Source organism: Lampetra planeri, chromosome 40 (genome assembly GCF_965212315.1).
Source record: "Lampetra planeri chromosome 40, kcLamPlan1.2.h2, whole genome shotgun sequence".
Taxonomy (NCBI): domain Eukaryota; kingdom Metazoa; phylum Chordata; class Hyperoartia; order Petromyzontiformes; family Petromyzontidae; genus Lampetra; species Lampetra planeri.
The window spans coordinates 7,806,420-7,832,663 of NC_136146.1; the positions used below are offsets into that span (position 1 = coordinate 7,806,420).

Below are 26,244 nucleotides of genomic sequence, written 5' to 3' on the forward strand. Positions count from 1 at the left end.
GTCATTTATGGACGGCCCCTAAACTAAGCAGGATGACGACGTACGGTCAAATGAACCGGTTCGGCTACGTACGGCGCGAAAGAAGTTCAACCACGCGTGCATCATCCAGCAGTGGGCAGACCGCGGGACGCACGAATGTTATTTCGAATGTTATTTAACCTCGAGTGGTTAAGGAAGTTTAAAATAAAGAATAGCTCTACCCTCTAATCTGGCATCCACCGCGCTCGAGGCACGGGGAGCGGGCGTGTCACGTGACGATCCAAGGGGCGGGGCGCGGGGGGGGTGGAGAAGGCGGCGATGGAGGTGATGAGGTGAGGATTCTCGCTCCTCTTAACTCTCCTCTCTCTTTCCTCTTATCTCTCCTCTTCTCTCTCTCCCCTCTTCGTCCTCCCTGCGCCTGTCACGCCGAGCCGAGATAACGAAGAGGCTCGCGGGAACGATGAGCGGAGGTGGCGGTAGCGATGTGGGTTGTTGTCATTGATAATACTAATTCAACCTTAGCAACATATCAACCTTGATGTTATTATTATTGCTGCTAGTTGTTACCATTATAGCGATGTAACCAGGCGGATACTGTCGGATGTGCCCTCTCTTTAAACGCGTGTGTTTATAACAGAATCCTGAGAACCCTAAAGGTGCCTTAGTCTGGCTCTGTGAGCCTCAGTGATTCACACTGAACCCTGTGTGAGCCTTAATCTGGCTCTATGAGCCTCAGTGATTCACACTGAACCCTGTGTGAGCCTTAGTCTGGCTCTGTGAGCCTCAGTGATTCACACTGAACCCTGTGTGAGCCTTAGTCTGGCTCTGTGAGCCTCAGTGATTCACACTGAAACCTGTGTGAGCCTGAGTCTGGCTCTGTGAACCTCAGTGATTCACACTGCACCCTATGTAATGAGCCTGAGTCTGGCTCTGTGAGTCTCAGTGATTAACACTGAACCCTGTGTGAGCCTTAGTTTGGCTCTGTGAGCCTCAGTGATTAACACTGAACCCTATGGAAGGAGCTCGAGTCTGGCTCTGTGAGCCTTAGTGATTCACACTGAACCCTATGGAATGATGCCTGAGTCTGGCTCTGTGAGCCTCAGTCATTCACACTGAACCCTGTGTGAGCCTTAGTCTGGCTCTATGAGCCTCAGTGATTAACACTGAACCCTGTGGGAGCCTTAGTCTGGCTCTGTGAGCCTCAATAATTCGCATTGCACCCTGTGTGAGCCTTAGTCTGGCTTTGTGAGCCTCAGTGATTAACACAGAACCCTGTGTGAGCCTTCGTCTGGCTCTGTGAGCCTCAGTGATTCACACCGAACCCTATGGAAGGAGCCTGAGTCTGGCTCTATGAGCCTCAATAATTCACACCGAACCCTATGGAATGAGCCTGAGTCTGGCTCTGTGAGCCTCAGTGATTCACACTGACCGGCGTTGTGAAGCTTGGGTGAAATATCCCCCCTTCCGACATCAACGGCGTGGAAAGGCCCTCATCCAGCAGTGGATCGACAACGGCTGTACATGTGGACCTCGTGTCTAAATGCAGCTGCAGATCAAGATGGTGTTTGTTGTGCCAGTTATTGTTTATTTCTTTAATCCACGTTTCACTTGAACAGGAGACTTGTGTCAGTGGGTTGGCACCTGGTCACAAATAAAGACGACAGTACATCCATGCATATCCAGGGCGCGGAATAAGTTGGGCAATGCTTCTTATCACGGTATCTGTACACCGTGGGACATGGGGTTCTCAATCAGGGGTACGCGGACCCAGAATGTCCAAGGGGGTACGTGAGGCGATTTTAAAATGTGCCTTAGTCCGTCGCACTCATTGTGCTTAATATGCTTACATTATTGATTTTACATTTTCACACATTCATTTCTCAGAGCCATGTTGGGCCAGGCAAGGTGGTACTCGGTTGAAACAACATTCAACAAATTGTTAAATATAGCCTGGTAATGAAGTAGCAGCTGGTGCGGTGCACGCGTTGGTACGAAGCAGACGACCATATCCGCCAAGTCGGCTCGTCTCTCCGAATAGATGCCAGAAATTCGCGCCTCACTCCAGCAGGAATTTGCACCTCCTGCGTGGCTGCCTGCAGCAGTGCTGGAGCGACCCAGTTTGAAGGCGGTTCAACTGCGCCAGGGGGCATTGGGGCTGGCCCAGGTGCCAAGCCACGAAAGGGGAGTAGTTTGGGGTGGTGGGAGGGGCGGAATTTGACAGGGGATGGGTCTCATTTGTTACACCAGGGCCCATGTGAATCACCCTATACCACTTGGACCCATAAATATAACTATAGACTGGCATGGGAGCTGTAGACTAACATAGGGGACCGTGTGGTGTAGATATCGAGGGTGCAGGCGGTGCAACTGCAACGGGGCCCACGGGCAAAGCGAAGGGATTCGGGCGCCGGGCTACGAAGAGGGCGGGGAAATGTAATCCTGCAGGCCCTCTCCCACCCGCGTTAAATTATTTGCACCAGGGTGACCTGCCGACCATGTTATGCGGCCAGGCCTGCAGCGCACTTCCACAGCGGTCCACTCACTTCACACCAACCTCACCGTTGCAGGACCGTCACTGAGCTCAGCGTTACGCACGGCCTGTTCAGCACAGAGGAGCACTTGGATCTCCTATGCGGCTGAAGCAGAATTGCACTGCACTGGAAAGTGTCGTATTTACACACGGGGCCAACGTTTTTATCAATTCCAAATGCTGGATGAGGGCCTTCCCCATGCCGTACAGGCCGCAGATGATGGGTGCTGTTTGACCATACTTCATCACGCTGGTGTGTGCGGGTTGGTGATGGTGGAAAGTATAGATGTGGGAGCATATTAAAAGTCAACATGATGTCTTTAACCTCTTTCTGTCTCTCAATGTGTAATCTCAAGCTCGCATCTCTCCACGCTCCTTCGGTCACTTTTGAGATTGTATTCCTTTTATTTAATCAGTGTCCATATTTCTCGTGCATACATCATTCAAAACCATCCTTATTCGGACATATTGGTATATAAACGTCTGCGTGTGTGTGTGTAGGCTCGTGTGGATATTCCTGTGCCTTCTGCCCCGGGTCTCTGGCCTGGACTTTGACCCGTACGCCGTCTTGGGGGTGGCTCGCTCCGCACCCCAGAGCGACATCAAGAAGGCTTACAAGGCGCTCGCCCGCGAGTGGTACGCATCGGAGCCAGCAAGCGGCACCGAGACGGGGCCGCATCGGCAGCACATTGTGACCGGATACAATGCCAAGCGTAGAACAGCTACAAAGTTGGATACGAAGTTATAAACTAGTGTACAGTAATTTTGCTGTGATGGTTCCACCTGAAGACGGAAGCTTGTGTTGCCTCCGAAGCGTCATGATTTAATTTATTTGTTTTATTTTTTAACCTACGTGACTTTACCGAAAAAAACAAAAAATCCTTGCAGTCACGAAAACTTCAAATCTAGAAAGCGAAGTTATAGTTGAAGAGATAAAGGTGCAGCCCTGCAATGTATTGCTCTAGCCCCACTGCTGGTGGAAGGCCATCCACTAGAGGGAGCTCTGTCGTGCCCCTCTGCAGGGGTTATGATGCCTTCGCGTTCAGCCTACTCGCCACACATGACCTGCCAATCGTCAAACTGTGGGGTTACTGCTGTTTAAATTTTTTCCACTGCCGTGCCGGGCGATTGGATCGAACTGGTGACCTCTGGATTGCAAGTCCGGTGTGATAGCCATCCCTCCATGGCAGCGTCCCGCACAGTACCACAGTGGCGAGACCGCCGTGCCAAGATGTTAACTACCTCGCCTGGTTTACAGGAGGTTGTGGGTTTGATCCCGACCCTGACGCCGGCTGTATATTTGGAGTTTGCTTCTTCTCCCCGTGGTCGCGTGGCTTTTTTCCCAGTCCTCTGGTTTTTCCCTCCACATTTAGAAACATGCGTTTAGAGTATTTGGCTGCTATAAAAATTCAACATGATGAGCCACTTCGTTCAGCTATCATTTGTGGCCAGGACGCTTCTGAAAAAGAGCAATATCGCTCAGTGGGCTTTACCTGGTAAAATAAAAGTAGTTAGTTACACGAGCTACTTTGCACGACGCAAAGTAGCTCATGTACAGGGTAGGTGGCGGTGAAGGCTGAGGCGATGGATACCAGAATGGTCGGATGATGCTGTCAGTGATATACGTGTGTGTTTGGGGTGACGCAAATTGGGTAGCGGTATTAAAAAATTGATGACGTAGTTGCGAAATGAAATAAAAAGGGTAAGATGTAAATTGGGCGTATGATTGTACGTCTATTTACAGGCATCCAGACAAGAACCGGGATCCGAATGCGGAAGACCGGTTTGTGGAGATCACTAAAGCCTACGAGGTGAGAGAGACGTATGCACATTTCCACCAGTGAGGCAGTGATGCCGAAGAGCCGCATGACAAAAACGGATAAGATTTAAAAAGCAGGGTCTGAATTGGCTAATGATACTGAGGTCCATATCCAAGCATGCTGAATCAGTCAATGGATTGAAAACTAAAACAATTTTTATTTTACCAGGTGAGGCCCCACTGAGCTATGTAGCTCTTTTTCAGAAGCCACCGGTCCACAAATGATAGCTCAACGAAGTGGCTTACTATGTGGAAATGTATAGCAGCTTAACCACTGTAAATGCACGATGATTCTAACCGTGGAGGGGAAAACCTGACAAAAATTCACGCGACCACGGAAATATATAGCAGGCGTCAGGGTCGGGATCCAACCCACGACCTGCATACCAGTGGGCCTTACCTGATAAAATAAAAATTATTAAAACCACAGCAAGAAATTTTTTGAAAAATGTTCTTGCTGTGGTTTTCACACCTGATGATGATTGCTTGTGTTACAATGGAAAGGTCGTGAAAATTGTATTGTTTTATATTTTTATTATTTCGCTTCTATGTGACTTTACCGAAAAAACCATTAATATGAATCCCTGCAGTCACGAAAGCTTTAACTCGAAATATAAAAAATACTTTTTTTTATTTTAGTTTAGTCACACGAGCCATACGGAGAAGATGGCGTTTTCTCACGGCTGCTTTGATTGTTTGCAGGTCCTGTCCAATGAGGAGAAGCGCTCGCAGTACGACCGGTTTGGCAGCGCGCATGGCGGAGGGGCTCAGTTCCAGCAGGGCGGCAACTTCCATCATCACGACCCGTTCTCCTCCTTCTTCGCACATCCCTACTTCAGCTCCTTCTTCCAAGATGATGAGAGGTCGGGGGGGCACCAGTTCCCGGTGATGAATGCTGTGGCATCAGCGCACAATATGACTAGTGGGCATTATCGAGACAAAAGTATACATAAGGGGCCGTCCATAAATGACGTCACGCACCTGGGGGGGGGGTGGTCAGACATTTGTGACGATGTGTGATGGGGGGGTTTGAGAAATGTGACGTCACATCAAAATGCGCAACTTTAAATAAATATAGACAACACGGTCTACTTAATTAAATAGACTTTTTAATAAATGTTTTCTCCTACAACATCAGAGTGCAGCGCCACATTAAATACGCACTATAATGACAATAGTTTAAAGCGATTTGAAGCATGTTTAATTTTCAAAAAGGAAATATGGTTTTGGGGGGGGGGGCAGAGCTTTGTGACGTCATATTTGAGGGGGGGGTCTGACTTCTGATGACGCTGTATGACGAGGGGGGGGGTCAAAAATCGTCCAAAATCGCGTGACATCATTTATGGACGGTCCCTAAGGGCTGATTGAGTGAGACCAGAGTGGGCGGTACCTGTAGTTACTGCCCAGCCAATGGCGTGCATCCCTCCCGGTGGCGCGGTGACATCAGAGTCCGACCCGCTTTGCGATTGACCGCTTGTGATGATTGTATTAAACGGAGCGGCGGCGCAGTGGTTAGCGCAATGTTCAAAAAACCTGGCAACCTAAGTTTGAATCTCAGGCATGGCTAAGATTGGTGAAGAATTCTATTTAATCCAGTCCTGCTCTATCCCCCCCACCACCCCTTTTACCCTTCGCCATCCCGCGCTAACCAGCATGGTGAAGAATGGTCAGCCAGCACGGCATGACAGTCATGACATTAGAAGGCCTTAATCCAACAGTAGATTGGCAAAGGGATGTAGGTTAACATTAACTGCAGTCTGGCGTGGTTGCTGCCAGCATCTCATTTCTGTTGTCTGGCAACCCTGCCTGGCTGGAGGGCTTCATGATCGGTGCAGTGGTGCTGCCTTCACAGCTACGGCAGCGTAGCAACATGCGTGCCAGCTGCATGTTCCAGAACACCACAGGCCATTGCGCACGCCTCCTTCCTAAATAGAAAATGAAAGACAAGCCACAGTTGTGCAGTTGTGGCCATGCAACAACCCAAACTATGGACCACGTAGTAAACCCGCTGTAGTGTGTGCTTCTTTAACGGAGGAGGAACAGAAAAACGACACAAACTCTCTCTCCTGAACCCTCCTCGTCGTGGCGAGTAGCAGACCTCGACATTGGCATCTAGCTCCTGAAACCATTCGCAATCATTCTTCTTCTAGCACATGGTAAAGTTACGTGTAAATTATACGTGCAGGTTTCAGTTTGCGAGCCATGTGATTATAGCTTTGGGAGTAGCGCAGCAAGCGTTGTGCAGTCCGCCGGAGAGCAGGCCAAGTGGAACGATGCAGTTGTCACCGCGACGTGGTCCGTTGTGTGGTTCTGGTAGCCACGGTGACCGGCACTCTGGGGTTCATGTTTAGCATCCCACGCGTGCAAGAGACGTGCACAACACCAGCTGCAGCAGCAGTGAGTAGTCGCTCTTCTGCAGCGGTTGACGGAGGAGCCACCACAGTTTTCTTGGCAGACCCAAGGCTGTGCGGAGCAGCGGTGTGGGCCGCTTAATGAGGCTTCGATTCATATTCTTGGTTATTTCGGTAAAGTCACGTAGAAGGGAAATAATAAAATAATAAAAATAAAACAATATTATTTCCCTTCTACGTGACTTTACTGAAAGAACAAAGAATATGAATCCCTGCAGTCTCGAAAGCTTTAAATCGAGATTTGAGGCTTCGATTGTTAACCTCGACACAACTTGAGCGGTCTTCAGCTGACCTTACTTCATTGAAGCAACCGTTGCATGGAATAAGAGGGCAATGCTTTGGGGTTGGCTGTCTCTCTGCGGGGCTTACGTGTTGCGCACGGCGTGCGTACTGCACAAAATTAGTGATTTTTGTTCAAAAATTCACTTTCGTTGTAAGTATTGAATGGGTCTGAGCGATGCGTCATGTCGCCCTTGGAGCAGGCTGGACGGAGAAGAGCAGGTCGGATGGCGCGCATACGAGGGGAGGCTGCTCAAGGCGAGCTCCCAGCGGCCTTTTATGCTGCGTGTGACTTCACGAGCCTGCCTCGCCTGCCGGCAAATGCTGCCCATGTGGAAGAGCACGGCTCCGACGCTGCTTGGCTATGGTAAGGCAGAGTGGATTCCCATTCGTGGGTTTCCTGGGTTAGGGTTCCTGATGGCTTTAGGTTCTTGATTGTTGCCATCAGAAATGATAGCGCAACAAATTGGCTTATCATGTGGAAATTGATAGTAGCCTAATACTCTAAAAGCATGTTTATAAAAGTGGAGGGAAAAACTGGAGTACCCAGAGAAAAATCCACGCGACCAGAGGGAGGATCTGCAAACTCAAAATATACAGGTGTCAGCGTCGGGATCGAACCCACAACCTCCCATATACCTAGCAAGGTAATTAAAATCTCGCCAGCGTGGCAACCCAGAAGTTAATAATAATAACTTACAATGTAATTGCTCACTCTCGTAGAGGGATAACGACTCGGATGCGCGAGGAACCACGGACGAGTGGGAGCCCTTGCCAACAATTGCACGAGCTCTGTTGTCCTCTATATATTTAAACGCGCTATCATCCAATTAATGAGTATTTACTTATGGGACTAAACCGGAGCACCAGAAGAAAACCCATGCATGTTCGGGGGAAATGCTGTATCCCACACAAACCGAACAGGTATCGTTCACATCTTTGCTGTACTGGCTTCTCCTGGCAAGCCAAGGTATGACACCTTCTGATTACAGCCAACAAAATAACACGTGCATTTTCTCCAGGTGCTCTGGTTACCCTCCCAGATGTATAAACACTAAGTAATTGGCCGAAAACACATAAAATATATAGAGGACTGTTTCGATGATGGACGCGTACATCATCGGAACAGAATCAGAAGTAAAAGCCATGCGGGAGGGCCTGTGGCACAGTTTGGCGCCAGCTATCATAGAGTGCGGTCGTGGCGCTACAGTTCTCTGCGGTGAGTAACAATAGCTTTAAAAACAGCGGCGCTACGCCTCTCTAAATAAAATTTACGCTGAACTGCTTCGCGTTCCGAGAATTCAGCGGTGAACAGGGGACCCACACCCTGCAACTGGCAGACGTCTCGGAACGAGAAAAGGGTTAACCCGCTTCAGCCAATTGGATCTCTCCGAGAGGTCTGTGTCCGAGACCCTGCCGTGCTGCACGAGAACGCTTTTGTGTGGCTCGCTCGCTCTTGTAGGCGTGGGCGTGGGCATGGTTGACGGGGACGTGGATGCGCGCCTGGTGATGAGGCTGGGCGTACGCACGGTCCCCGCCGTGGTCGCGGTCCTGTCGGGGAAGAGCCACGTGTTCTCTGGGACGCTGTCCCGCGACGCGCTGCTCTCTTACCTCGACTCGCTGCTGCCGTCCCAGCTCGTGCAGACGGTGGGTGGGTTGGTTGGTTCGGGTGGGGTGGGTGGGGTTGGGTTGGGGGGGTTGTGTTGGGGTGGGTTTGGTTGGGGTGGGGTGGGTTGGTTGGTTGGGTGGGTTTGGGTTGGGTGGGTTAGTTGGGTGGGTTTGGGTTGGGTGGGTTTGGGTTGGGTGGGTTGGGTTGGGAGGGTTGGGTTGGGATTGGTTGGGGTGGGTGGGTTGGGGTGGGTGGGTTGGGGTGGGTTGGGTTGGGTGGGTGCATGTGGTCTACACAGCAATCCATGTAGTTCAGTGATGGGCAATCTGCGACCAGCGGGCTGCATGCATCGCTTGGAACCCCTTGTGGTGGCCCGATGTCAGTATGTCTATGGCAGTGTTCTTCACACATTTTCAGAGGGGGGGGGCACTTTTGCTGATAAGACATCAGTGTGAGGGCCGCCACACTGCCTGCAAGGGGTGTTTTCACATTTGTGTATTGTCAGGGGCCACGCGTCAAGGACCACCAGGGGCCGCCAGTGGCTCGTGGGCCTTGCAATGAAGAACACCAGTCTAGGATGTCGCGTGAGGTCATGATTAGTGCACAAGCAAGATGTCAAGCTTGCGTCCCACCGAGGCGAAGGAGGGGCCACTCGTGTGGCCCACCCACTCGTCTGGGGTTGCCTACCGCTGGTCTAGCTCCTGCACGCGACGTGATTTCATCACGCTATCTCCGCGTTGGGCCTTCTGCCGGGCGCATCGCGCTCCTCTGTCCGCCACTCCACGTCGATGAATGCCGAGCCGCCGGGCCATCATCCCTCGTCGTGATGGCTCCCGCCCCGAGCCCCACTCACCCTTCTCTACGTTCGTGTTGTTCACCGCCCCACAGGTTGACGCCGACTCAATCGAGCCGTTCCTGCAGGGTACCGTGAGTGACAGCAAGCCTCGCGCTCTGCTCTTCTCCGCACGCACGACACCGTCCCTGCTTTACAAGGTGGGCCACGTTTACACCGTGCATCGCGCACACCAGCACCTGTGTTGATTGTGGCCTTCGCGACGTTTTATCTGCTTCGTTTTTTTGCTTGCCAGCTCTCTCCCGTCGCTGGCTCTCCCTACGAGTTTTTATTTTTTAGGTTTAAACCACGTGTTGTTCCACGTGACGTTCTACGTTTCGCGCCCCCCCACAATGTGTGCCAAGAGCTTATTCAGTGAAACGTCGAACATCGTGATTTTAAACAACACCGCGATTTAGCCCGAAAGAAACTCATGGGAGAGAGCCGTACGGCAGTACAACCGCGGATTTGAATGCCAGGGCTGGTCGGGTGTTGCCAGTGACCGAACGGACTATGCCTCTCCCGCCAGCTCACGGCATTCGCGTACTGGGACTACGTACGTTTCGGGTTCGCCTCCGGTTCCGGGGGACACCACAAGGAGACTCTGCGCCGCTTCGGGGTGAACGCGTTCTCCCCGACGCTGCTGCTCTTCAAAGAGAGCCCCGTGGAGCCCGCCGACATCCTGCAGGTCTCGCCGGTCCCTTCGTCGTCATCATTGTCATCATCTTCATCGTCGTCATTGTTGTCATCTTCATCGTCGTCATCGTTGTCGTCTTGGTCATCATCGCCATCATCATTGTCATCGCCGTTGTCATCATCGATTACTTACAGTGTGCTCCTTCCATGCAGTACATCTCCAAGCTGCTCACTAAGGTGTCCCGAGTCGACGAGTTTGTGTTAACATTTTACTATTCATCAGCATCATCATCATCAATTTTCATCATGATCAGGCATGGTCGATCCACTGCTGGATGAAGGCCCTCCCCTCAAACCGCCGCCATCTCTCGTGGTCCTGCGATGCGATAATCCATCTAAAAACCTTAAACTATTAAACTAAAAAACTATTTTTATTTGACCAGGTAAGGCCCGCTGAGCTACGTAGGTCTTTAAAAAACAAATGATAGCTCAACGAAGAGGCTTCTCGTGTGGAAATGTATAGCAGACAAATACTCTAAACCAGTGTTCTTCACACATTTTTAGAAGGGGGCCACTTTCACCAATAAGACATCAGTGTGAGGGCCGCCACACATTTGAAACCATTGGGTTTGACAGGATGGTGGGGTGTTTTCACATTTGTGGGGTAAAGCGTTGGTCCTCCCACACATTCCGAGATGTCTGGCCAACGTGCGAAAGAGTAGGCCAAGCACCCCGTAGAGCTCTCTTTAGTTGAGGATCTGAGCAGTGGCGTGAGCAGGCAATTGCAGGACTGCACCTGAATTGAACCTTCCCTTTTTCAGACGAAAGACATCAACAGGGAGGCTCTGGATGAAATCATCTCGAGGAACAAGTTCTTGGTGGTTCCCCGACTGACCAGTCAGAAGGTCTTTGAGGAGCTGTGCCCTGCTCGAGGGGCCTTCCAGCAGAACAGGTGCCTCCCTAACACTGGGAGATGTGACCACACACACGTTGAAGTTTATACTGGTTGGAACCTCCTGGTTACACTAGCCCACAGGGGATTATTGTGTCCGTCCGTCGTGCAGGGAGGAGCTGGGTGGGGAGGGGCAGGGTGGGGAGGGGCAGGGTGGGGAGGGTGGGGTTGGGTGGGGAGGGGCTGGATGGGGAGGGTGGGGAGGGGCTGGATGGGGAGGGTGGGGAGGGGCTGGGTGGGGAGGGTGGGGTTGGGAGGGGTGGGGCTGGGTGGGGAGGGGCTGGTCACCCCGTGGTGCCCTTAAAAAACTCAACGTTTAACCTACTCACACCGGCTTGTGCCCGCCCTCACAGTCGGGCATATTTGCAGAATACACCACGCCGCCATTGACCCTGGCCATTGACCGAGCAACCCAACGTTCCTACCAGCTCCCTCCGCAGGAATGTGTTTGGCACGTTACATATATATGTATAGGGCGCCACGGTGGTGAGATGTTATCTCCCTCGCCTGATGTACCAGAGGTCGTGGGTTCAATCCCGACCCTAACGCTTATATAGTTTGAATTTGCATGTCTCTCCGTGGTTGCGTGGATTTTTCTCCGGGGCCTCTGGTTTTTCCCTCACATGTAGAAACATCCATTTAGAGTATTTGGCTGCTATGGCCTGGCACGCCAAATCCATCCTTTTAGTGCAGTTTTTTTATTGCAACTTCACACTACAAGTTTAATTTATATTGAATTGTCTTCATGATAGTTATTGTGTAACCCCCTTTTTACAAACGGACAGGCAGATGTAGCTAAATTAAATTGCGCTTTCAACCTGAACTTTAAAGCATTTTAAAATTCAGCTGTGTGCGTCCCTCTCCTCTAGGCCGTGCGTGGTTCTGGTGTCGGAAGACTTGGCACTCATCTCTGGGCTTCTGAATGCAGCCTCCATGCAGGCCAAGGCGCAGTTCACCCACGTGTCGCGGGACACGCAGCCCGACTTCACGAGGGCGCTCGCCAACGCCGTGGGCGCAACCGGGGAGAACAGCGTACGCACACTTGCACACGCGCACATTCGAACAATCGCACACATGAACGCTCGCACACTCGCACACACGCCAATACTCAAACACCATGATACGCAGATCCTTTGTCGATCCACTGCTGTGGACGAAGCCCTCCTACAGCGCCACTGTCGTTCACCACGCAGCTCGGTGCGGGTTGATGAAGCCTTAGTGCATTGACGTCAGAGCATTGGGCCTGCAGCCCAGTAGCCCCGATATATTGTCTTGTTTGTACTGTGATGGTAACTCTCCCATCAACCGAAATGTAACGGATTTCGTGTAACTGGCGATAATAATTTGAATACGTCGTAAATAATCGATCCTCGTGAATATGGTTTGATGCGTGGAGCTTGACCGGGGCCACGTTGCCAGCAGATTTTAATTGTACTGTACCACGCTCTCACATCTTTGCTAAATGCCGTCCCCAACCCGCACTCACCACCGTGACGGGGGATCGTCAAAAAATCTCCCGGTGACCCACACGGCATGGTTAGGGCCCCTCATCCATCCAGCAGTGGATTGACAAAATAGCCACACCAGTATAAACTGGTGCCCAGATGTAATTCATTCTTCGGGGTTACTACGCTGTTCAATTTTATTTCACGTTCTGCACTGCTCTCTCTCGCCTCGCCTGCCAGGTAATTGCCGTTTGGCGAGAGAGTCCATCTGGCAGGGCTGCTTGCGAGCTGGTGGCCGACCACTGGAAGGGCCTGGAATGGGATGTGCACTTCCTGCTGGAACGCGTCGATGACATCGTCGGCAGAGGAATGAAAAAGCTCCCTTACTTGGCCACGTTGCCACATCTACACGACGAGAACACTCCGGTATGTGCCGTGTTCCTTGCTCATGCTGTATTTGTGGAAAGGCTGTGTGTGTGTGTGTCGGCGTGGTTTGGGGCTATGGTGGGGAGCGGTAGTGTAGTAGAGGTTACCGCGCTGCGGTACGAACCCGGTGACCCGAGTTCGAGTCCCGATCACGGCCAACACCAGTGACGATTATCTGAATCGGTCCTGGGCCTCCCCTAGGTCGATCCAAATGAATACCTGGTGCTGTGTGTAAACATCGCAACTAGGGAGACAAAGGCGGCCGGGCGTGGTGCTGGCCACCCAAGCCCTCGTGTAGGGCCAGCCTTCACAGGTGCTCCTTCTAACAGCACTTGCCCCAACAGTCTGTTAACGTCTATACGGGGGATATTTGTCTTTTGTGTGTGGGTTCTGATGAGTGTGGATGTATGTTTTGTTTGGATGTGTGCACCAGTGTGATGCGTCAGTGTCAATTTTTTAAATTGCGTAATTTTGTATTTTATTCTAGTTAACCCTGACTAATGCTCGAGGGTTGTCATAAACTTTGACAGTTACTACGGTCTACCCACCAATGATCACAAAGCATGACTATGACGATATGAAATTAACTACAGCAGAACTGGTAATGTGGACGGGGTGGGGAAATAAAATCACACAACTTATAATCCGCTGGGAGAGCCAAGAATTTTCGTGGGGTGCTGGGTGGGGGGGATAAATTGCAGATAATTGAAGGAATTTGCATCAACTCTTATCCGCTAAACACATGCAGATAATTGCGCAAGTCACGGCGGTCAAAACACAAGGATAAACCCCTGCGGGGTAATTGGCTGTACGTGGCGGACCATCTGTATCCTTGTGTACGTCCTGAAGGAGTGATGGTGCAGTGGTTAGTTCAATGATCCCAGCCACCAAATTTTATTCCCCTACCTTCCACAACATTGGCCAAGCGGAGTCTGAAACTGTCCTGGGGTCTCCTGAAGGTGAACTCTGCCTTTAAATGTGTACCTTGTATGGTGGGATCACACTGGCACTGGAGAGAGGTTAAAGGTCGGTGGGACATGCATGGTGTTGTTGCATTACGTAATCACGCATGCCGTGCAATCCTTAATGGGTGCTCAACCCACATAGCACCTTGTCCTTTATGGTTCTGTAAGGCTAACCGACGGTCGTTGTGTTCATGTGCACATGCTGCCTTTCAGAATATAATAGTTCGTTGGTATCGTGCACTTGAAGATATATTCTCGGAAATTTGGTCAGAAATGCATCTGATCCGATGGTAGGTGGTTTTTGTTTTATTTCACACACAATAATACTCCTTTATAATTATCGGTACATCTGCAGCAGTGAGCTACATTCCATAAGTCAAGAGTTTTGTTTCAGAAGAAATTTGGTGTTAGTCACATTAATGTTCACGAAAATATGTTTTGGGGGGAAGTATTAATTGACATTCAAGCTTTGTAAAACAATTAAATTCTGAAAATAAACCATATAGGTAATTGTTTAATTATGGAAATTATACAAACAGCAAGATTGGCAGCAGCCACAGGCCTGCAGATCATAAATCCCTTTGAAATGTTCACCAGTTGTGGCTTGAAATCTATAAATCTCCTTATGGGGATCTGTCCCAAAATGCTGATAACTTCATAGATAGACAACTGAAAAACAATTGTTGGTGACGTCTCACCGCCTGGCAGCCTTCCAGCTCTTGTCTGTGGTTCCTCAGCGATTACACGAACGACACTATATAAAGGTAATAATTCTATTAGATACGGGCGAGTATTGTACTCATGTATAAACAGACACGGATGTACGAGTCAAATGCATTTGCAAGTGTTGCGCCATGATAAGGTGCTGTAGGCAGCTGACCTGCCGCCACGCTCACGGGCCGACAGGGGGCAGCCGAGAGAGAGCGAGGTGTGTAGGGGTTGACCAAAGGTCAAACCCCCGCCCCCCCCCCCCCCCCGGTGACCGGAGGTTGACACCCCAGACCCCAGGGGCTGGGGGCTGGGGGGGAGTCCCCCCACCACTTCCTAAGACCCCTTAAGATTTAAGGCCCTCTAAGACCTTCTAGAAGGTACTGGAGGGGGGGTCATGAGGGGAGGGTTGACCCCAACCTGGGGATTAAAGGCCAGCCCTCTGGACGGGCCGGGCAGTGTTCGCCAACTCAAGCTTGAAGACATCTGAAGACCTGAAGACTGGACCAGCACCCGCGGACCCTTAACCGAGGCTCTCGTTGGAGCCGGTTGTAGCGGAGCCGAGGTAGCTCGGACACTCTACGTACCCCGAGGTAGGTCGGTCAGTCTTTCGCTAGCCGCCATCGCAAGAGCTTGGCGTGTAGCGTAGCCCGGCGTGTGTAGGACACCCTAGAAGGGAGGCTGTCTCTCCCTTAGGCTATCGGGTGAAAGGGGCGTACCCATTTATGTAGAGTAGTGTGTTACAGAGTAGTGTTTAACAGAGTAGTGTTAACAGAGTGTTAAGAGTTGTTACAAAAACGCGTTGCCTCCAGCAGGCGTCTCCGTGTGGTTTAGTTCTAAGACACAACACAAGTAAAGTCGTGTGTGTGTGTGCTTTGTCCCAATTCAGGCGGGAGCTCATGCCAGTGCTCTCTCTCGTCTTCTCTGTCATCTTTGTGCTCTTTGGAACCTTCATCATCAATGCTTTCAGGTACTCGCCAAGCACATTTGGCACGCATCGTGTCAATACTCTTACGGAAGCCACTGCATAGTCAGACTGGACATTTGTGAAAAAGAGCTTTATAGCTCATCGGATTCCTCCAGTATGAATAAATATCCTGATTCATTCATGACTGCTGTCACTGTATGCTCACAGAAGAGTGCTGTCCCCACTCCACTGCTTCGCGTGATATTCAGGGTCATAAAACGCCTACTCACTAACGAAATATGTCGGTGCATCTCCAGGCTCTAGTAAACCACTGACCCTTTACTGGAGGTCCTGGGCCAGTTCTGGAAATTCCCCATTTCCTCAACGGGAGCCAGTGCGCTCGGAGAACAAAGTGCCAATTGGTTTTAATGTTGTTAACGATTCACTCCTCCAGCGCTTCAATGTTTTGTCACGATTTGGGGTCACATTTTTGGGGTCACGGTTTTGGGGTCACGGTTTTTGGGGTCACGATTCGGGGTCACGGTTTGGTTCAAGAATGGATTTTGTCCGGTTTTACTTTTGCCATACCGTTTGTAATGTTTCATGGAGGGGGTTGAGGGAGGGGATGGTCAGTTGTACGTAATTTGCTCTAAGTTGCAAGTGATTCTTACACACGTGAGCCGACCCATGCGTCACATGACCAGCAGACCACATGTTCAAAGTTTGCGCATGCATGTTTCACGTGTGTGTTTGCATGGAGCAGTAGTGGTTAGCACTATGAACTCAAAATACCTAAGTGTAATTCTTGGCAACGGTTACCATCAGTGGTGAATGTCTGAACCGCTCTTGGGCCCTCCCCTAGTTCGACTCGGCGTTAAATTAGTACTTGGTTTGACGTGGTGTGTAAACATCAGCACTGGGGTGACGAAGGCGGCCAGACGTGGTGTTGACCACGCGACCCCTTCGTGCACTCTGCCGACAACAATGGGTGCTCACCAACAGCATTTGCCCATTGTGGATGATAGTACACGTGCCTTTGTGTCTATTTGTTCGCCGTGTTTTCTGTGTGCGTATCTCAGTGACACACCCAGCAGTGGCAGGGAGAGGGAACGGAGGCAGAGCCCTCAGAGTTCATCACGGCCTGCAACCTCCTCGCAAACACCGTGAGTTACCACACGATCAACTTACTGCTGAATAAAGGCTTTCTCAAGGCATCACCATCGTCACGTGTGGGTCAGGGGTTTTATTTGACCATACCTAAGGTCAGTGGGGGTTGATGAATGCCGATCAGCATGGACGTGGGAGCATAGTATCGTACGATTGATGTTGTTGCACTGCCATCTGCTGCCGACAATGTAAACCCGCAATTGCTGATAATATAACCCATGTTTTATGCACGGTCAGCAGCCAAGCCAATTACTTTCCAGGCTCTAACTAGCTTAGGGGCCGTCCATAAATTACGTCACGCACCTAGGGGGGGCTGGGTCAGACATTTGTGACGATGTGTGACGAGGGGGGTGGGGGTTGAGAAATGTGACGTCACATCAAAACTTTAAATAAATGTAGACAACACGTTCTACTAAATTAAATAGACTTTTTCATGTTTTCTCCCACAACATCAGAGTGCAGCGCCACATTAAATACGCACTACAATGACAATAGTTTAAAGCGATTTGAAGAATGTTTTATTTTTTTTGGGGGGAGCAGAGCTTTGTGACGTCATATTTGAGGGGGGTTTGACTTTTTGTGATGCCTTGTGACGACGGGGGAGGGGGGGTCAAAAATCGCGTGACGTCATTTATGGACGGCCCCTTAACTTCCGAGATATCAGGTGACTGGGCACAATCCAGGTGAATTTTTCCTTATGTTCACATGCAAGACAATTCGATTCTTGTCTCTTGGTTTGTTGATAAAAGACCGATAATCAGACAGGAAAGAGGAGATTTGGGCTTAGCACAATTTGCCTTTAGCACGCCACTCTCGTCAGCGGTGCAAGAGCGAGATGGAATCTGGTCTGAGCAAAGTTGTCAGCACTGTCTGGTTAGTGCACAGAGATAGATACCTGTTGGGTGATGCCTGTAGATGCTGCTGTGCACTTCAAAAGTGGAGATTTACATGGATTGTCTTTTGGCCTGCTTAAAACACGCAGTCTGTCAGTTTTGTTGGGTCTTCGTTGTGGTAAATGTCATGGAAGTTTTGGTCCACCAAATATTTTTCAACATCGCTTTAGAAAAAAAATGTGTTATTAATTTGTGTTATTTAAATGTACTGTACAGTGTATTACAAAAAAGAAAGTGCATATATTTAATTTGCAGGACTGATCAGCGTGCATAAGGAGACTCATTTTTCTTCTTGGTTCTTTCGGTAAAGTCACGTAGAAGGGAAGTAATAAAATAATAAAAATAAAACATAATAAAATTATTCTCACGACGTTTCGGCCACAACGCAAGCAGCCGTCCTCAGGTGAAAACCAGGTCCGTCGAGGCGACAGAGTCTGAATGAAACAGCACACGAGCTTGGAGCATATATAAAAGCTGGGCGCCTTGACAAAGGAATTTGCATATCAAGAGGAATTTAGCATATTTATGGGAAATGCAGGAATGTGATTAGTACTACATATGCAGACTCATTTTACAATGTGTTTATCAGTGGATCTCCCATGTGATGTACTTTATGTACTTGTAAAATAATTATTTCAATATGTAAATATTGAATGATGTAACCTACATGACTTATACCATTTATAGTCATATTAATTGCATTTATAAAGCATCTAAATATACCACATCTTAAGTATCTGTAAAAAACACATTCATATATTTAGAACTCTTTATAACAACCATAATAGAGACTACATCATGGGACCTCCTTTGTCAGTACCAAAATATACTAATAGGGGTTTTCCCCGTTTTTCTGGCAACAAAACTGACACCTTTTGCAAGGAATCATGCTTACATTAACCACAATACTTGCAGTCAAATGCAAACAAAAAACAATACTCTGATAATTTATGCATTGTCTTTGAAACTGATTGGTCCACACCAGAGACAGCTTTCTTTAGAGCCTCGTCTCATATGGTGTTCGACCAGATCACGCCAAAAGGCGCACAGTTCAAAGACAACGCACTACCAGAGTAATGAGAGCTCGGGGTGAGCAGCTACATCATGGGATCCCTCAAATATGACGTCACAAAGCTCTGCCCCCCCTCCCTCCCAAAACCATATTTCCATTTTGAAAATAAAACATGCTTCAAATATCTTTAAACTATTGTCATTGTAGGACGAAGGGGGGTGGGGTCAAAATCGTCCATAATCGCGTGACGTCATTTATGGACGGCCCCTAAACTAAGCAGGGTGACGACGTACGGTCAAATGAACAGGTTGAATTCTGAGAGCTGGCCTTTAATCAAATTACATGCAGAAAGAAATGTGTTTTTGTTGTGTACTTAGTGACCAGACCGAGACAATTAACTCCACCACGACTGACAACTTATTTGAATCACAGGTGCCTACCTGCATACGAACCCAAGATCCCAGCGGCGTCAGCTCGGCACTCGGACTGCCGAACCACCCGGCCATCTCTTGAATTCTGTGTTTGCTTTGGGGGACGCCAGAGAGATGTTGAATCGCATCTCAAAGCAATTGAGCGCGGGATTTTTGTTGTGATTTTTTCAGTACAGTTTTGAGTTTGAGGTACGATGTGCACATCTGTGCTCTTCTTGTGCCATTTTTTGCGGGACGATGCTCGGCTACTTTTGTTACCCCTGTTGGTCAAGCGCTCACTGCGACGGTTGATGCGCAGGCCAGGCGGAGAGAACTTGGAACTAACGGAGCTGACGGGTGACCTTTGCTCGAGCTACTTGGGTGGCCTTCGTCCGGGTCACATGACCGTGCTACTGGTTGCCATGGCACCGCATCACTATCTCTCGGTGTTCGCCTCCATCATGAAACCGTTTTCCCGGTGAGTGTTGGGACCGCTCCTCAATAATCCAAGCGGTGACGCAATCTGCTATCACCACACACAGTGTTATTGTCAAGAGTCGAGTGTCCTTCCATATTCTGCCTTGTTTAGTCATTCCCGTTAGAACGTTCATAACCTGCTCTTGTACGTTTGTAAGTGCGCAGATAAAAGTCACCCGTGACTCTACCACTGTTGAAAGCCATACAAAGCCATATCAAGGCGTCATTCTCCTAACTCTTCGCATATGGGGGCCACAAACATTTGTGTAAATAGTTTGCATGTATATACAAAACTTAATTTTATATGTATGTGAATGACTCGTCGACACACCGGTGTACTGAAGCAGTAATACATTGGCAGCATTTATTCACGTGACAACTTTATTCATTGGTAATATAGTTATTTTTTGGGGGGTTAAATCACGTAAATATAAATGTGTCGTTAAACCCACAACCACCCGACACAGCCAATTAGTAAGGTTTGTCACTTAAACAGAATATGCCAATTCGTTATTCACTGGCCGTGTCAGTTGGTTGAGGGTGTAGGTCACAACATTTTCCTTATGGGGATCTGTCCTGAAAATCAACTGTGGACCGTAATATTGGTCGCAAATACCTACTTGTCTTGAATTCAAATTGCTTTTGCACGCACGTGTAAGACGCAAAATATCGATGCTTGCGAAAATATAAACGGTTGCAAATGCGCAATTCTCACCGTTACTTCCGTTGTGTCTTGTGTTTCAACCCTAGCAACCGCTACCTGCACTTTGGCTTTGTATCTCTGAAGAAGCACGCCGACTGGGTGAACGCGGTTCTTTCTGCCGCGGGATGCGAGTCCCTGCCAGGGTGCGACCCTGCCGAGATCACGCTGAGGAACGCGCCCGTGTGCGTGATCGCCATCAATCCGCACCGCCGGTACTTCTGCATCATGCGCTCCAACCTGGAGTCGAGGATATCGCAGCAGGCCAGCACGGACGATGACAAGATGGCTTTTGCTGTCATGAATAAAGTTTTGAAAGGTATTTTAATCCAGTGAATTGGAGTTTGGGTCAATGCACTGCTCACGTACATCAAAGTCTTCAGGATCTCCTATGGACTCACTTCTGCCTACCTCTCACTTCTTGTCTCTACTCTCCTTCGTCCACTTTCCTACCTCTCCCCTTTCATCTCACTCTAGTCCCCTCCAGACACTTTCCTACCTCTCCCTTTCATCTCACTCTAGTCCCCTCCAGACACTTTCCTACCTCTCCCTTTCATCTCACTCTACTCCCCTCCACGCACTCTCCTACCTCTCCCCTCTCATCTCACTCCACTCCCCTCCACGCACTCTCCTACCTCTCCCCTTTCATCTCCCCTCCAGACACTCTTTTTTGTCTCTCCCCTTTCATCTCACTCCACTCCCCTCCAGACACTCTCCTGTCTCTCCCCTTTCATCTCACTCTACTCCCCTCCAGAAACTCTCCTACCTCTCCCCTTTCATCTCACTCTACTCCCCTCCAGACACTCTCCTGTCTCTCCCCTTTCATCTCACTCTAGTCCCCTCCAGACACTCTCCTGTCGCTCCCCTTTCATCTCACTCTACTCCCCTCCACACACTCTACGCTTCAGCAAACACGACATTCTATCGAAGCCCCCAGTCGACCTTCATCTAGTGGGAGGTCACTCAAACTCCTTGGCTGCCCCCTTCCCCCAGCCATTCATGCTGTTCCTGTTCAAGTCCACACTCAAGGCCTTCCTTTCTTATTCTGGCCCATAACTGACTGCCTCTCTCCTAGGACTTCCCCCTTGGTCACCAGACTTCTGGAGACCTCTCTAGTGCCTGTCACGGTAACATGTGGGTGCCACGGTGGCGAGATGTCCACTACCTTGTCTAGTATACAGGAGGTTGTGGGTTCGATCCCGACCCTGACGCCTGGATATTTGGAGTTTGCATGTTCTCCTCGTGGTCGTGTGATTTTTCTCTGGGTCGTCCAGTTTTTACTTCCACATTTAGAGTCAATATGGGTTTAGAGTGTTTGCCTGCTATAAATTTCCACACGATAAGCCACTTCATTGGGCTATAATCTGTGGCCAGGTCGCTTCTGAAAAACAGCTCTATAGCTCAGTGGGCCTTAACTGGTGAAGCAAGAGAACTATCCTACCAAGCGCAACCACTTTTTCCTACAAAACTTGCCTAACAAGTTCCCTTCCAGACTTCTGCATCGACCAACAACTCATTTACATGTCGCTTAAGTTTGGCGTCCAGCTCTCTGATCTCTGTTCCACGCACGCAGTGATTGCAGAGGGCACTTCCCAAAGCACCCTGACGAAAAGTGACGTTGTTCAGGTTGATGCCGCACGCGCGCGCGTGTGCGTTACACGTTTTACCAGCGGAAAATCAACACCGCCGCCTGTGTCCGCAGATGAACGTCGTCGCTCCTCTCCCACATCGTCGTCTGAACCCGGAAACGAGAAATCTGCTCGTCAGCAGTCGGCAGGCATCTCCGCAGGCAGCTTGTTCCGGCCGGAGTGGGCACTGACCGGACTGGACACGTGGATGGAGCGTCTCTTTGAAGGAACCTTGCCCAGATACTACGTGTCCAATTGGCCCGGCATGTAGTTTTGAAGTACACTTCAAACGAACGTTCTTGTCTTTCAATTCTTACATCACCAGGTGAATGTTTTTGGCAGACATTTTCGTCATGGTTATTGTCTCTTTTTTTTTAACAGGACCGTTACACGATACAGTGTGGATTTATTTAACGTCCATATTAGCAACGGTTGGGTACATACAGTGCGAAAGAAGTTCAACATACATACATGCCACCGCATCTCCAGATGCTCCACGGAAACGGCGGGGCGTGTTTATTTTGTAGAAAGAAGCACACTCGGTCATCATAAGGAAGTTTTTGAGTCTCACAATTTTCCTGCCGAGGGATTTACTACTCTCGGTCATATAAATAGGGAATGCCCGTAAAAATGTTGATTCATCCAAACATTTTTTTCAAAAACAACAGAGGCTGTAGGAAGTTATAGGGATGGGCAATAATATGAGCAATAATATGAATAATAAGAGAGGAGACGGGTGTGGGGGAGAGAGGGAAAGGGAAGGGGAAAGCTCGGTCAAGGACTGGCAGAGCGGACAAATGTGGGAGGTTGTGACGTGTGGTTGAAGAGGTGAAACGGAGATGACGGAGCAGTTGAGTGCCCGTGACAAAACTTGGTGTTTGTCTGCCCCTGTGTAGATATGGGGGGGGGGGGGGGTGTTGTACGAAGGGACAGAGGAACGTGTGACGTACACGAAGTATCCAGGCCGCAGTAATTTTCTGGGTTTGAAACGCGATTGTAATGTGCGTCAGTGACGTTCCTCTGTCCCACTTGCACATCTCGTCACGATCCAGGAGCAGACGAACGCCAAAGTTTGTCGCAATTATAGTGGCTCGTTGGGATGCAGCCACGCTCCCAAGGGACACCTTCACCGAGGCGCTTCACCTGCGCCGTGGGCCTGGCGTGGCTTGCGGAGCATCTGCGTTCAAAAAATCACGGCGACAATTCCAAAGGCGCCGTCAATCGGCAAGCCAGTTACTGCGAGGGCTGCGCTAGCAAGTGACAAAACTGTCATCGGTCCATTGTAATCGGAAATCGATGTCGTGTCTTGTCACATGTGGCTGTTCAAAAAGGTGAATAGTTTTGAGTGAGTTTTTATGGGATGGTGGCGACTCAACAGCTCATCTTGTCTTCCTTACAAATGGTGCAAGGTAGAGGGGAACAATTATGCAGGTAGGAACTACAGTTCCACACTGCCCACCAGGGATTATTTGTCTGTCTGTCATGCATAGCCAAGCCCTCGATTCGTATTTCATAGAGCGCTTCGGGCGGGCTCGGCACCACGTGACGCGCCGCCCCACGCAGCTTGCGCCGCGTGACACGGATCGCACGAATGCGCTGTCCAACCAAGTTCCTACCTGCCCACTCCGAAGGAACGTGTTCTAATCCATAGTAATTTTATCAATGGAATGCCCTTTTTTAAGTCAAAATTTTGGTGAAATTATAAGAGCAGTCGTGGCAATGGCTAAAGCCAGAAATGTATTGACAAAGTCTACTACCCTTGCACAGATTACGAGAAGAAACGTAGAGGTCAGGGATATGAAGTGAAAAAATCACAGTGGCGGTGGACTACAAATTGTATTGAAAGTTAGAGAGAACAAATTGCGTCTTTAGTTTAGACTTACAACCAGGGTAGTTGCCTCTTTTAGGCCTCTTTAAAGGATAAAAGGCAAAAAAACACCAGAATCGGAGGATCTCGGATTCCACGGAGGAGCTTGTGGAGTTAGTAGATCAGTGAGGTAAGCAGGGCTAATGTCGCGAAGGGCTCGGTAGGTGAGAAGCAGAATTGTGTAATAATAGGGGTTTTCCCCTTTTTTCAGGCAACAAAACTGAAACCTTTTTACAAGAATTCATGTCTGCATTAACCACAATACTTGCAGTCAAAATGCAAACAAAAAACACACTATGATAATATATGCATTATCCTTGAAACTGATTGGTCCACACCAAGGGACGGCTCGAGCACCAATTGGGTCGAGGCTCAAAAGAAAGCCGTCCCTTGGTGTGGACCAATCAGTTTCAAGGACAATGCATATATTATCATAGTGTGTTTTTGTTTGCATTTTGACTGCAAGTATTGTGGTTAATGCAGACATGAATCCTTGTAAAAAGGTTTCAGTTTTTTTGCCAGAAAAAAGGGGAAAACCCCTATTATATTTTGGTATTGGCAAAGGAGGTCTAATGATGAGATACAGAATTGTGTACTTTGTTCGTGGCTTATTAGGCAGCCAATGGAGAACTAGGCAGGTGTGGTATTGTGTTACGGTTCTTGCACCAGCTGCAGCCTGTTAGTGGAGCATTATTGTGTGCAAATACAAATTGGATGTAAAAAAATGATGTTGGTATATGGTCAGTTAGCATGGAAACATTGAACGGGCACATGCATCGTAGAAAAGTAGCTGCAGTGGTTCCTGCCTCGTTAATGGCAGGCGCAAGTCTTCCCATTGCCTCTAGATTTGAAGCTTTCGTGACTGCAAGGATTCATATTCTTAGGTTTTTTTTGGTAAAGTCACGTAGGTAAAACATTAAAATTAATAAAAGTAAAATAAAATTCACGACGTTTCGGAGGCAACACAAGCTTCCGTCTTCAGGTGGAACCGTCACAGCCACGACAGCTGTATCAAGTAAAGTAAATGATACAGCTGTCGTGGCTGTGACGGTTCCACCTGAAGATGGAAGCTTGTGTTGCCTCCGAAACGTCGTGAATTTTATTTTATTTTACTTTTATTAATTTTAATGTTTTACCTACGTGACTTTACCGAAAAACCTAATATCTTCCCATTGCCGTTCTGCAGATACAAGTGACCACTGTCCTCCTGCGATCCAATTTGAAGGTTGTCACGTGTCCGTGTGTGTTCATGTTTATGCGGAAAAATAGAAATGTATATGGGTAAAAATGGTATTTATTGAACGTAAATAACTTAAACGTGGTTGAGCGTCAGTCCTACACCATGCACCCGTGGCTAACTTAGCGTGGCCATTAGATCCAAGCAGTAATTGTATGGTCGCTTTTAACGGCAAAATTCTGTTAATTTGACATTCGTGCGGTGGCGAGGTAACCCCCCACCCCCCCAGGCATGCTGCCGTGTGGTGTCATGGTTCGCACACGGAGGCGATCCAGAGGTCGCTGGTTCGATTTCGCGACGCGGCAGCTGCAAACAACGGGGCAAGTTTCTTTCCAAGCGGCAGTGTAAAACTGATCAACCACAGTTAATCGGTACGTCGCGTGAGTAATGACAATTGTTGGAGGCCCTCCCGCCAGCAGTAGCGCAAGTACGCGATTGCAGGGCTGCACCTTTACCTAAGGTGACTCCGGCTGAGATCAGTTTCAGTCTTGGTGGAGAGTCGGCACGACAACGTGTGATCCTGCCTCACTGCTGCGTGCGTTTGACTTTCAGCTGGTACATCGAACAAAATAACTCGACAGCCCGTTATTGACCTACTGCTGCTGCTGCCCTAACACCCTTTTACGGTCAATTCATCTCAAGCATCCAACATATATACAGTAAAACCTTGGATTGCGAGCATTATTCGTTCCGGAAACGTGTTTGTAATCCAAAGCACTCGTATATCAGGTGTGATCACGTGACGCTCGGCAGACAACGTATACACGTACTACTCGTATTGCAAGACCTCGCTCGTTTATCAAATTAATATTTATTTCAAAAATTGCTCCTCTTGCAAAACACTCGCAGACCAAGTTACTCGCAATCCAGGGTTTTACTGTATATGTTTTAACACAAATGGTAGTTACGCTGGAATAGCTACTGCCCCAGTAACACCGCTTGGCAGCACCATGCACGATCGTCCTTGAAGCTTCCAGTCCAACTCATCCCTCGTGCGTGGTGTAGATGTTTCGTCTGCTAACAAAGTTTGCTGTGATTTAACATTGTACATTTTACACTGTGGAAAAGAGTCGATGCAAAAACCGTGTGTCATCCGTAATGAAATCGCTGTCTGTAAATAAAGTGATGCGGTTTTTTTTATGCTTTAATGAAACCACCGTTGTCTATTTTGCTTAGTGCTTCTTTGTAAAGTGTGTTAGATTTAGTACGCCTCATCTCAACCATCGCAATGCCCTGCTACAGTGTCTAGCCAGGGGGGGGGGCTCAGCAGCAGCTGTCCCTGTGCAGGGTACGGTATTTACACATTCGGCTGCCAGTAGATGGCGATGTTACGGTGTATTCACGGCATTCAAGGC

The 26,244-nt window shown here is 49.0% G+C and overlaps 1 protein-coding gene across 4 annotated transcripts; it reads left to right on the forward strand.

The window, feature by feature from the left end:
* Positions 1-275: 275 nt before the first annotated feature.
* Positions 276-26,027, forward strand: DNAJC16 (DnaJ heat shock protein family (Hsp40) member C16). Of its 4 annotated transcripts, none has more exons than XM_078613115.1 (17): positions 276-311; positions 3,011-3,145; positions 4,254-4,320; positions 5,031-5,191; positions 7,222-7,385; positions 8,481-8,665; positions 9,516-9,620; positions 9,989-10,147; positions 10,917-11,047; positions 11,917-12,079; positions 12,733-12,918; positions 14,097-14,173; positions 15,481-15,561; positions 16,578-16,661; positions 19,300-19,458; positions 20,208-20,476; positions 21,860-26,027. In XM_078613115.1, the coding sequence occupies exons 1-17, from the start codon at positions 298-300 to the stop codon at positions 22,054-22,056; spliced, it is 2,337 nt and encodes a 778-aa protein (XP_078469241.1). In that variant the 5' UTR covers positions 276-297; the 3' UTR covers positions 22,057-26,027. The 4 variants fall into 4 exon arrangements, with proteins under 4 accessions (XP_078469241.1, XP_078469243.1, XP_078469242.1 ...); XM_078613116.1 differs by lacking the exon at positions 276-311 and adding an exon at positions 366-463; XM_078613117.1 differs by lacking the exons at positions 20,208-20,476; positions 21,860-26,027 and having other exon boundaries at positions 19,003-19,415.
* The last annotated feature ends 217 nt before the right edge of the window (positions 26,028-26,244 follow it).